Source organism: Canis lupus, chromosome 13, assembly GCF_003254725.2.
Source record: "Canis lupus dingo isolate Sandy chromosome 13, ASM325472v2, whole genome shotgun sequence".
NCBI lineage: Eukaryota > Metazoa > Chordata > Mammalia > Carnivora > Canidae > Canis > Canis lupus.
The window spans coordinates 47,865,646-47,878,414 of NC_064255.1; the positions used below are offsets into that span (position 1 = coordinate 47,865,646).

At 42.3% G+C, this 12,769-nt stretch overlaps 1 protein-coding gene across 1 annotated transcript in view; it reads right to left on the reverse strand.

The window, feature by feature from the left end:
• The window catches only part of KDR (kinase insert domain receptor), a 43,218-nt gene that overhangs the window by 14,771 nt on the left and 15,678 nt on the right, over positions 1 to 12,769 (reverse strand). Inside the window, 12 exon segments of the mRNA XM_025435574.3 lie at positions 825 to 978; positions 1,462 to 1,550; positions 2,112 to 2,225; positions 3,795 to 3,899; positions 4,268 to 4,403; positions 4,836 to 4,942; positions 7,332 to 7,463; positions 7,818 to 7,964; positions 10,088 to 10,388; positions 10,390 to 10,430; positions 11,283 to 11,391; positions 11,905 to 12,028. Coding sequence (XP_025291359.3) covers positions 825 to 978; positions 1,462 to 1,550; positions 2,112 to 2,225; positions 3,795 to 3,899; positions 4,268 to 4,403; positions 4,836 to 4,942; positions 7,332 to 7,463; positions 7,818 to 7,964; positions 10,088 to 10,388; positions 10,390 to 10,430; positions 11,283 to 11,391; positions 11,905 to 12,028 — 1,559 coding nt within the window.

Sequence of the window (12,769 nt, forward strand, 5' to 3'; positions counted from 1 at the left end):
CTCGCACGCCCTGCTTGGCTTCTGAGAGAAAGAAGCCAGATTTAAGTTCTATCTGTAGCCTCATGTCTTGGGAAAGGGAAGCAGGTTTCTTTCACTATTTCATGACTGGATTCTCCCAAGCTCATGCCTCAAGAGGAGCCAGATGTCAGGAAGCCCCATCTCTATATCCATGGAGCTGTCTCTGCTCCTTCTGAGGGAAGCAGATAGATAGTGTATCCTGGAGCTGGAAGGGGTCCTGGAAGTTAGGCTGTGAATGCAGCTCTACTCACAGAGAGCACTAAAATATCACTGGAAGCATAACTGGATAAAGGAAAATATGCTTACCAAGACTCCTCTGAGGAAGTGTGGTTGCAGGAAAGGCTTGATAAGCCCGTTGGAATAGGGTAGAAATAGCAGGTGACCTCTTACACTGCCTCGAAGAGGTCAGGTGACTTAGATAGTGTGGGGCTGAACTGCTTAGGGCAATAGGGAGGCCATTCAACCACCAGAGAGCCTCCTTCGTCCTTCAGGAACAATGCTGTTCCCAATAGTTCCAAAGCATTGGAACTGACCCAATAGTTCCAAAGCATTGATTTGATTGTTGCCAACTGCTTAGACCTCCTGGATTACCTCAGGCTCACCCCGAACTTGGCCCCACAACCTAGGCAGTTGCTTATTCAGGGCTTCCACACTTTGCTTTTGGGAAGACTGAATGGAGGCAGTCTAGAAATTCTGGTCTCTTCCAAATATTAGGGAGTATTGAACTTTTCCCATGACAAAATTCCTCGTAACACCCTATGACCTTGTCTTTTCTACAAAAGTGTGGAGAAAGTAGCAGCAGGTACCTTCCTCTTCCTCCACATCACTGAGGGATTTTTCTTCAACAAACCCAGAACTGGCCGAACTCTGACTACTGGTGATGCTGTCCAAGCGGCGCTTTGGATCCATAGTGATTTCCCCAACGTATTCTTTCCCCTGACGGAATCGGGCCCCTTTGGTCTATAAAGAAGCAAATGCACACACCCCTTGAATACAGAAAAAATCTCTAGAAAACAATTATATCTCTTCAAAGCAGACCAGAAGGACATCAATTTTAGGAATATGGAATCTTTGGGCCGAAATCTGGGGCATAATACAAACGAACCCCATGAGAAGATCTGTTCCCCAGAAGGTAAAAGAAGGGAAATTATAATAACCCAAAGAAAATTACTGTAATCACAGCATTTTAACAAAGAAAGATTAACCTGTACCATTTTGGTTTTGGGGGGGGGGTTTTGGTTGGTTTTTCTAATAATTTAAATTCAATTTGTCAACATATAGTATAACACCTAGTGCTCATCCCATCAAGTGCCTTCCTTAGTGCTCATCATCTAGTTACCCCATCTCCCCACCCACCACCCCTTCCGCAACCCTTTGTTTGTACCACTTTGTGTTTTCCTTCATTTTACAATGTGGCCAGAGCTGAGTTAAGAGATGACATACCTTGTAGGGGACAAATTCATTTCTCTTGCTCCTTAAGTAAGTTGACAGGTTTCCAAACTTGCAAAATTCCACAATCACCATGAGTGGCCCTGCAGACAGCACCGCATGTCAAGAAAGGAAAATGTTTTCACTCACATATCTCATCAAGTGTTTAATACATTGAAGGACACTACAACCTTTCACTGGGGACAGGATCATCGAAATCAGCTGGTCACAGCGCCCTTATAGTGTAGCTTTTCTCTTACCAAAAGGCAATTCCACAACAAGATTAACCAAAATTTCAGAAGAAAGTCCACCCACTTGCTTTTCCACACAATCGCCTAAGATGATCCCATTTTGCGGGGTGGGGGGAACTGCTCTTAAGGTCTTTGCTTCCAAGTTTTTTGAGTTTATTTTTCTCATCTGAACACCTGTTATACAACTAGCAAACTGTACTATAGCACAATGGCATTTTTTAATTCACAGAAAGTTCTAGAACAATTTATAGTGCCCGTTAAATCTCCATGAAATAGATTTATATCTAGGAATCTGGCACAGGATTCTAAGTTAAGGAAATTAGGGCCACGGGAGTTGAATGGTTTCCCTGAAATACCAGCAGAAAAATATAATTCAAAATCACCAGGCAACCAGAACCATCCACAGACACTCACCTCCCGGCTTGGTACAGGCACCCAGGAGATTGACCACATTGAGATGGTGGCCAATATGAATGAGGATCTTGAGTTCAGACATGAGGGCTCGGTGTTCACTGTGTGTTGCTCCTTCTACAAATATATGGCAGAGAGGGAAATCATAAATGTGGGCATGAGCTCAGGAGGATTGGTGCTCCCACTGCATGCATGTGTACAAATTACCCTCCAGGGATTATACAACCATAATCCAATTTACAGACGAGGTGCCTTGAAAGTCAAGTATAAATTATATTTTCCAATTTTAATTCAAATTCTTACTTTAAATGCACCCAGAATGTTTGATATTTAAAGGAATCCATTGTGAAGACTTTTGCAAAGCAGAGAATACATCTGCAAATGGAATCATGCCCAGAGTTTCTTCTCTTACAAAATTGGATTTTCATCTATCAGGTTGACTATGCTGCTCGGGGCCTGATTATTTCAGTGCTTCCTGGTAAGGAAGCAACACCATGTATTAAATATCCTTATGTGTTAGGGGCGATGCTGAAGTTCCCGCCAATTAGTGCCAAGCAGGAAACCTAACAAGGGCCAGCTGGCAAGGCCAGTTGGCACATGAGGCTGATGAGGCTAAAACTGCAAGTGTGATCCTGTACAGACCGGTGCACTTCCCTCTACTTCACACACACCGTCCACACCTCGGACCCTGATGAGCCACCTCAAAACTGCATACCCCCATAGCGACAAGAGAGAAGAGGCAAAAGGAGAGGTGGGTTTGAAATGCACAGGACCTACTGGCCAAGGGTCAGTGGCACTGCCTCTGTCAATGAGACAACATCACAAATGGAACCAAGAGCTTTAGATGCGTCTCCTCCCCAAATTAAGATGACAAGATCCAAAAATAAAAAAATAAAGAATTAAAAAAAAGATGACAAGATCAGAATCCCATTACTATTTGGATTAACAATTGTTTATAAAGCTTATAATTTTTTCAAAGATGTTATTTATTCATGAGACACACACAAAGAGAGGCAGAGACACAGCAGAGGGAGAGGCAGGCTCCCTGCGGGGAGCCTGATGCAGGACTCAATTCCAGTACCCCGGGATCACACCCAAGCCCAAGGCAGACGCTCAACCACTGAGCCACCCAGGTGTCCCTACAAAGCTTATAATTTTTAAAATGTCACCGTGGCCCTTCTTTCCTAGTGCAACCATTATCTTTTATAGGAGAAAAATCTTTCACATATTCCAATTCTAGGAAACATGCTGTTTTTACACTCTTACTATTTTTACTTATTATATTACATTTCTTTCCATGTCTCTACATGTTCTATAATTATCTCACCAATGCACCATAATATATTAAGAAACAATTTTTACATAACCAAGGTATTTTTCCCCCTATAGTCAGGCCACTAAGTACAGTTGTATAAGCTACGCCCTACCTGAGGGTTCCCGGGCAAAGTGGGGAAGTGGGTGAAGCTGAAGCCCATCCTCAACTTTGCTTGCCAGGCCATGCACCCTGGCACAAGGCTATAAAAGAGGAACCTTTTCCCAATTCGTACAAAGGTATCACCAAAGCTGTCTGCACGCTTGGCTAGTGGGCTCATCTAACCACAGAGCTGCGGATACAAGCGTTTCATCATGTTTACAAACCAGATGAAGCAGATAGAGGAATACGTCACCATGTAATTTTGCTTTTACCTTTTAACATTTTGACGGCCACTGTCTTGCAAGTTGCTGTCTTGTCGATTCCAAAGGCATCTGCTTCAATCACTTGGCCAAAGGCCCCACGGCCAAGAGGCTTACCTACAGTCAACAAGGACAGCAAACAAAACGGACTTGGACTATTACAGCACCAAAGTGACATGCAGAAATTCCGACTAGATGGGGTCACCATACATCCCAGTTTAATTTGGGGACTCCAGCTCAACTCCCTTGTCTTGGCTTCATTATTTAATACCTCCCCCTTCATTCTCCAAATGTCCTGTTTTGGGTAATTGTACAAGGACCCTACTTCTAAGTGACTAAAAGGATGATTATTCAAATTCAAGGGATGGAATGAATATTCTGAACCTGAATCTAACATGTGAATAGACTGGATTCGTCTTCATCCTAAAGGAGGAAAAGATGCCCGAGCAAACCCAACATCACATTAATACCACTTGAAAACACACCTAGTTTTAGCCGGTCCCTGGGGAACTCCCATTTGCTGGCATCATAAGGCAGGCGTTCACAGTGCTCATCCAAGGGGAGTTCATCTGGATCCATGACGATGGACAAGTAGCCTGTCTTCAGTTCCCCTCCATTGGCCTGGAAAGCATTATTCCTTCCAGTCACATACGCTCTGTTGTCTGGCTGTTGTTTTTTGTGTGCTTATTATTGTTGTTTATAGAAGCCCCATGCCTGATGTCTCATTTTCAAATAAAACTCATGGAGTTTGAGAGTAGGTCCTATTATAATCCTACATCCAGTGTTCTCTCAACCCCCAAATGAGCTCAAAATGAAGTACTTAAATCTTAATTACACTAGACAGTCCAAGCCCTTTTCTCCTCTAGTGGCTTCTATCAATTAAAGCCCAGTGGTCCAGCCAAAAGAAAGTGGGAAAGAATGTTATTGTATTGAAATAAAATTGTGCCCATTGAGCCAATAACAATGGGAAGAAACAACTCAAAGAGCCCCAGTCAGCTTTCATTAATCATGAAAACCAACGTACATGGGATGGAAGGGAAATGATTTTGTTACCCGCTTAACGGTCCGTAGAACGATGACAAGTAATAACCAGAAGAACATGGCAATCACTGCCGTGCCTACTAGAATAATGACTTCCAAGTTCGTCTTCTCCTGGGCACCTGGAAAGATGCAACTGAATGAGCATCAACAGTTGAAAACTCATACCTTTTGATAGACAAGGACAAAGTTCAACACTAAAGCAAGATCTCAAGTTTACCAACTTGGAAAAAATCCTAGACAAGAAGTGTCACAAGCCTCTAACTTGGAGAGAGTCTATAATATTCTTAATGGATAATTTAAAGTTTGCAAAACATTGCCCATGAAAATTTCCAACGATAAGATTCTTAAGGGTAGAAATTAAGGATATCAAGGATAGGAATGTTGATGTCTTACAAGAAAAACATGAGGTATTTGGAGGAAGAGCAGTCTTGGAAGGAAAGCAAACATCACATTCTATAGGGGAAAAAAAGCAGCATTTTTTCTAATTCACAGGAAGTTCTTGAATAATTTATAGTGAGTGGCCTCTTTCTAAGGAAAATAAATGTCAGGTTTTGCACAGTCTGTTTTCATCTGTACAGAGTTTGAGAAAGGATTATATAAGAAAACAAGTGGTCAGAGAGTGATTGGTTACCATGAAGCTGCCTTGGGCCACTTGAACAGCTTATTTGATTCACACCTCACTCAGCCAGTGGGAGGCCCTAGGTGCTCATTACTTTAAATACGTCATCCCACATAATCTTCTCAACAATTCTCAGTTTTTAGATGGAGAAACAAGCTCAGAGAGGTTAAGCTCCCTCATTAAGGGCACACAGCATGTTGGGGGAAGGTCAAGAGTTAAACAAAGTCCGTCCAGCAGCAGTTACCCATCACACTACCCCGCCCTTGTGTGGCAGGAACCTGAGTAAGGAAAAGAAGAGAAAGCCGAGATGAGGGCATCCCGAATGGCCTGGAGATAAACTGAGTTTAAACCATCCATGAAAGGTAAAGTAGAGGTCGGCAAGGAAAGCTGCAGATGCTCAGGGCTCCAGAGGACAGCTCTGAGTGGGAGAAATTAAATGCCGGAGGAGGCTTTCAACTAGGAGTGATTAGCAAAGAAGTGATAAGGAAGCAATTATCACCTAAGGCCTCCCACTGGCTGAGTGCGTTGTGAATCAAATAAGCTGTTCAAGTGGCCCAAGGCAGCTTCAAAAGGGCTGAAGGACAAGGAATTAACTAGTTAGCCACGTAAGGGTTAACAATGGAGAGACAAGTACCAACTATGGCTTGGAAGTCGATTCTGTTTCTCTGGTGGTCCTACTGAAATCATTTTCTTTTTATAGACAGAGATTTAAAAGTCCATTATGCATAGTATAAAGTTCAAAGATTAAATTGTCTGTATGAGTTAGTGTGTTAATAATATCCCCATACTAACATTTGGGAACATACCAGAACAATTAAATATCTACCTCTCTCTTTCTTAGTATTCTTTTTGGGATGCTAAGTAAATATAAGCTCTGTGCCAATGTTCCCACTTCAGTCATGGATAACTGCAAACAGCCAGTGGAAACGAGGCAGAGCACAGGAGACCCCTGGAAGTCCCCGTTAGGACTGGCCCTAAACAGGAAGCACTCTGGAAGTGACAAAAGCACCATGTCACTTGAAATTGCTGTTAATTTCACACACTTGAAATCTTTTTTGCAAGTGCAATTCACAAAATGGTAATAAGCCTACAAATTGGAAAACAAGTCATCGAGATGTAACCCAATTTGACAGATGAAGGCAACTAAAATCTTGACTTTTAGAGACACGTTAGGAAGAGTTCATAAAAATTCATCAGTTATTCCTTCTGTCACCATCCTTCTTTCTTTCCCTTGCTTACCATTCCTTCACCCAGGTAATACAGTTTCATTCCCCACCTCCATGGATTATTTTTTTTAAATAGGAGTACACTCCCAAAGAGAAATATTCCGTCACAAATTACCTTTCCCATTTGGGAAAAATGCCAGATTTCACATCACTCCTGCATACACATAGGAATTTCCTTTCACATTTAGACACCCTAAAACTTCCTTTTCGGGGACGCAATGGTTTATTGTCCACAAATAAATTTTAATTGTCTGTAGTCCAAATGAAAACAGTGCACCCTTGTGATTATCTGGATACCATTGAGTTTTGATGATTAAGCACTAATCCTAATGTTTTTCCAAGTATATATAGAGGTAACACTTCCACAACAAGTTAATCGAGCCATTCAAATGCAGAAAAAAATAAGGGAAAGGACAATAACCCAGCTGCCCGGCTAAGAATTTTTCCAAAGCGAGAATAGCAAGGATAGGAAATATGATGCAAGCAGAATGAAAATACCATTGGTTATGTTTTCTGGTTAAAATAATACATACTTAGATTAGAAAATTTACAAAGTACAAGGAATATCAAAAATCACCTATGATCCTCCCACCCAAAGTGTCTGAGTATATATACAAGCTAACTTTTTAAAACCACCTGATGTGTCCATGCATTTCCACTGACCTTCTACTATGAAAAATGCCTCCACTTTTGCACACCCAAGAACACTGCATGCCTGGCAGGTGTAGAGGCCTTCATCCTCCTTCCTCACCCTACGGATGGTGAGGTTCCGGTTCCCATCTTTCAGTATAATGCCTAAGAGAAAAGAAAAACAATTGTTTTTATTTGTAATGTAACCTGGTGGCGTTTTTCAGGACAAAATTTAAAAACATAAATGGTGGTCTTTCCTTGGACTAGTATCTAATTCCAAAGATACTAGTGATACAGGATACATTGCTTACTCCTCACCACCCCCCCGCCCATTTCCATAGAATTCAACAAGGTTCTGAATACTTTAATTCTGAATCTATGAAATGAGCCAGACCATGGGCACTAATATTGCTTTTTTTTTTTTTTTCTACCTAGAACAAATCAAGAAATAAAGTAGGATTTAGATCATGTCTCCGGGAGAGTTCTGCAACCAATGAGAGATAGACATATTCTATTCACCTGAGTCTTCCACAAGTGTCTCGTTATCTTTAAACCAGGTAATCTGTGGAGGGGGATTCCCAGATGTGGTGCATGAAACTTCAATGGTTTCACCAATACTTGTAGTCTGATTCTCCAGGTTTCCGGTGATCATGGGCGCCACGCGCTCTATGCAGACACACACACACACAAAAATCACACAACATTCAGTTATAACTTTTGAAATGGTTTTAGCATCAGTTAACTGATAAATAGTTTAAACTTAGTAAACAGTAAGCCACTGATTTCCTAAGCTGCAAATACACAGAGGTTGATGACAATACCATTGGTCACCAGGTAAAGTCAAATGAAACAGGTCAGGACAGTTGAGATAAGTCACTGCTCCTCTATGAACATTCCTATTAGTGACTCTAGTTGATTGTCACATCACAAAATGAAGGTTGTCACCTTTATGGGTTTTTCCTAATTAGACACGGCTTCCCCCAAGGGGAAACTTTCCCTCCCACGAAAGTTCCAGCTAGTGACACCCTTGAAGTTTGCCATGTTTCTCTTGGAAAGTGCGAAACTTCAATGTAATTCAACAAAGAATACCTTATATTTATTTGGCTTTTTTTTTTTTTTTTTTTTTTTTTTACAAAACTCAGTTATACTATCTCTGTTGCTCACTTTCAACCCTGGAATGGACAAGAATATTAACCTTATTTCACAGAGGAAAGAACTGCAGTTCATGGGGCAGGGGGGGTGGGTAAATGATTCATCCAAGTCCTTATAACTAAGTAAGCATTTGACCTAATAATAGAAACTGGTGAGACTGAAAGCCTAGTCCAGTGCCATTCCCACTAAAACACAAAAGAGCAACACAGAAATCCCTAAAGAAAGTCAAAGATCTCAAGAAAATTAAGCCCACGAGTATTTCTTTCAATGTATAGCAAAACTTTCAAAATATAGAAATATTTTGTCCACAGCAATCAAATGGAATCTTGCTGAAAGAATCCACTTCAATATTTAGCAAAACGAGATTACCTCATTGGTGAACTACATTAGGGCTTAACAAATATCCTGGGCTCTGGTCTGTTTCTAAGAATAATTTTAGGAAAACAACTTAGGAGCTCTTAGAAAAGCAAAGCAGCTCATTGTGAGCACAAATTTCCTGGGCATGGCCCCTTCACATCTCTCTCTGAATTCTTCCACTAATTTGAAACCAGACAGTCACCAAGGTGAACAGAAAACACATGGCCATGTATGTGATATGATATGAAGGGCCCTGGCAATGACTTCACCCTAAAATATTCCTTCTTTTGACACCTAAGTCTTAACACCAGCAAATACTATCCTAGGGTCTGTCTGAAGATACCTCTTAAACTTGCCAAGGCCTCTGAAGAAGATATTATTCCTCTAAAACTTTGGTATAGATTCATTCACCTGGGCAGTTTGTTGCCCTTCTTAAGAGTAAAATCAGAGAACACATGCATCCCAGAAACTGGGAAGGGACACTCATGAGGGGAGAAAATGGAGAGAGTGGACACAAAGAGAACTTTCCAGATCTGTCTCATTTCCCCAGAGACAGAGGCATGGCTGCACAGCTCCTGTGCAGGACACGGGTTTAGATGAGGTGTGGAGAGTGGCTCCCTGGGGCATTTTACAAAGCTATCAGCTCATTAAAATGATCATCCCATTGATCCCTACGTTGGACTACATGGGATGACCCAGAGGTGCAAGCAGTGAGTGCAGCACCCCTCCCACGGGCTCTCCCAGGTCCTAAATAACTCTTCATGCAGCAGATGCCTTCCTGAGCACCTACTATGTGCCACTATGTTCTGTGATGCGAGCTACAGCAAGGAGGAAGAGAAAACAAATCCCATCCTCATGGACACAAAGACCACAATGTGCCATGGCTGCCCCGTGGTTGCCTGTGTTTTCATCTTGTCTACCTACTTACCACTGTGAACTTCTGGAACCTTCTTAGCTCATAGTAGGCATTCCATGAATACGTGTCTACTAAAATAAACAAATGCCAAGGATAAAGCAGGAATTTCCCCAGTTTAAGCTAATCTCTTGTAGATAATAGTGAAGTCCTATCATTAGAGCTAGAAAGGAACATGTTATTTTCTCTTTTTAATACATCACTTCACCACTATTGGCCTCTTTCTGCCTCCAGAACATTCGGTGAATAAGGCAAGTGTGCACCAGTCTACTTCCTATGCTCCTATAGGACAGTGATCTTACAGTCCCTAAAAGTACCACATTGAAGGCTTTCCAACTGTCTTTGATGACCAAAATTGCCTCCTTACCTAAAACTGTGAGCTGTCTGACCACACAATGTCTTTTCTTGGTCTTCCTGTCCTGAGCGAAGCACACATAGTCTCCTTGGTCCTGCAAGGACACATTCTGGAGCTCCAGGATCAAAATGTCACTTGTGCCATTAGAGAACGTGGTGGCATTCATTCTCCAAAGAGCATCCAAGTTCTTGCAAACAGGTGTGGGCACCTCTCCCACATGGACTGCCAGAGCCTGTGGGCCAGACTTGTACCACGTGAGGTTCTCAAACGTAGTTCTGTCTGCAGTGCACCACAAAGACACGCTCTCCTGCTCAGGTTGGCTGGGTGTCCGGTTGCAAAGTGATTTCAGGGCCCCCTGAAATATAAAACCTACGGTTAGAAAATGGTGATTTAATTTGGGCAGCACACTATTGTCTTCCTGTTGCCTTCAGACTGCTGTAAAGCACCAAGAGAAGTGAAGCCCTAGCAATCCCAGCAAAGGAATACAAGGAGACTACCAAACTAGACAGTTCGGGCTCCAAAATGTATTATTTTACCAAGATGCATTCCTCAGATACGTATCAAGTCTCTACTTTGGGCTCAAAACACAGCTTTAGAGATTAAAAAAAATCCAAAACATATTGAAAGCAGATAATTATACCAAGGAACTTTAAAAATTAGTTCCTCATTGACACATCACACTCAATGACACTGAAGCTATATTTATGACAACAAATTAGCCCGCACTGAACTCTTGACCACCTAGTCCGGTCAGCTAAAGCTTAACCATAAAATTAAGATGCACAATCAGAATCAGCAGCACTGGGCAGAAACTGCCTCTGTGTCATTGCAATTGCCTCCGGAAAACCCAACACTGTCAACAGCTCAGCAGCAAGCCCACCAATACTGATGGAACCCCAAGAAGCCAAGCGCTGTGCTAGACTAGGATGGTGGAGCCATAACCGTGATGCAGGATTTGTGGCTAAAAAAATATGCAAAACCATCCTCTCCCCTGAGGGAATGGGAGAGTCAGTTCTACCGACTTCCCACGCACCCAACAGCTAGCTGAGGAGTCTTCATTTATGAACCAAAGCATCCCCAATCAGCCCAAGTCCTCTTCCGAAACACCATGCCACTCCGGAATGGCAAGGGCCACAGAGCATCAGACAGCCTAGTGCCCCCTTGGCAAGAGATCTAACCCCCCCCCCAAAGGGAGAGCAATACTCACTGATCACGTGGAAGGAGATGACCCTCTCTCCTCTCCCAACTTTATTGACGGCTTCGCATTTGTACAAAGCTGACACATTGGCTGCTTGGATAACAAGGGTACTTACAGTCTGTGGAAAAAACAAATCCCGGGCTGTAAACGATGGAGGCTGTGTTTATGCTCATGCTTTCAGACTAAAATTCAACCCGTAAGACCTGTCTGTTCCATTCACACTACTGCACTGACCTCTCTCAAATCCATGCAATAATAATTACTCTGGTGTGGTTCATGCAATACACAAAACAGGCATTGGAAACCGGAAAGCAAATAAAGTGTTTCAACTCAGCACTGTACTCATTTCCATACTTGTAAACTCAGAATCCCCTCACAACAGATGCAGAGATTTAACAGCATACATGTTTTATCTTTCTCTGATAAGATATTAATAAGTCGACGGCACTTCTCAAAGCCAGTGGTGTTTTCAAACTAACTTCATATGTTAGTATTTTATAGTACAATTAACGTGACCATCAATCGCTAATACCCCTCGCATACGACTGCCCCGTGCTTCCACGCCATCCTTCCATCCTCCCATAAAAGAGAGAGAGAGACAGATTTTCAAATTAAGGAACTTCGAACTCACTTTGTTCTTTCCTTCAATTAGGGCAAACTGATTCTTGTTGACTTCAATTTTATTTCCCCCCTGGAAGTCATCCACGTTTCTCCATTCTTTACAAGTGTATGGGTTTGTCATTAAGACAGCTTGGCTATAAGGAAGAAATAAGAGCTCTTATGATGCCTGAATTTTTCTTTAGTTCAAGTCCGTGGCAAGGAAAGGAGTGAGACCTCGGTTATTCTGTTCTTAGAAATAACTTTCAACGCACCCTACCACGTTACACGATTTGGCGCCAATTAAAAATAGGCCTCGGCAAAGAAGGAAAAGGTTCTAGGTAGATTCATTCAGGATACAGGAGGGAAACAGCTATTCTGGGAACAAACCTCCATTCATAAATTGAACCGACAAGACAATTCAAGTTAATTTAGTTCAAAGGAAGACAAGGAAACTAAGAAGTCAATTGGGCTTCTTAAAGTAATCTCCCTGGGACTGTGGCCTTTGTGGAGGAAATGGTCAGCATCTGAGGAAGAAACTAGTAGTGGCCATCTCAAAAACAACAACAGGAAGTGAACTGCGCGGGGTGGTAGTGGGTGGCCTGTTGTTCTGTCTTCCTAAGGATGTCTGGACTTGTGTTAGAACCTGATAAGCTGGGCCTAAGAATCCAAAGGCTGCATCTTGGCCTGTGGCTCCCTCACATCCATCAGCTCTTCCTCTGAGATGGACCTTCTCTCAGATAAGAAGGAGACAGTGGTATTCACCCGTTGACTGGAATAAGGAGAAACCCCAAAGATTGGCTATTGGCAAGGTGGGCAAAGAGCCTGCGTTTCGAGAAGTGTGCGCACCAGGGCTAATTTAGGAAGAGAGAGCTAGCTAATCTCAAGGTGGGACATCC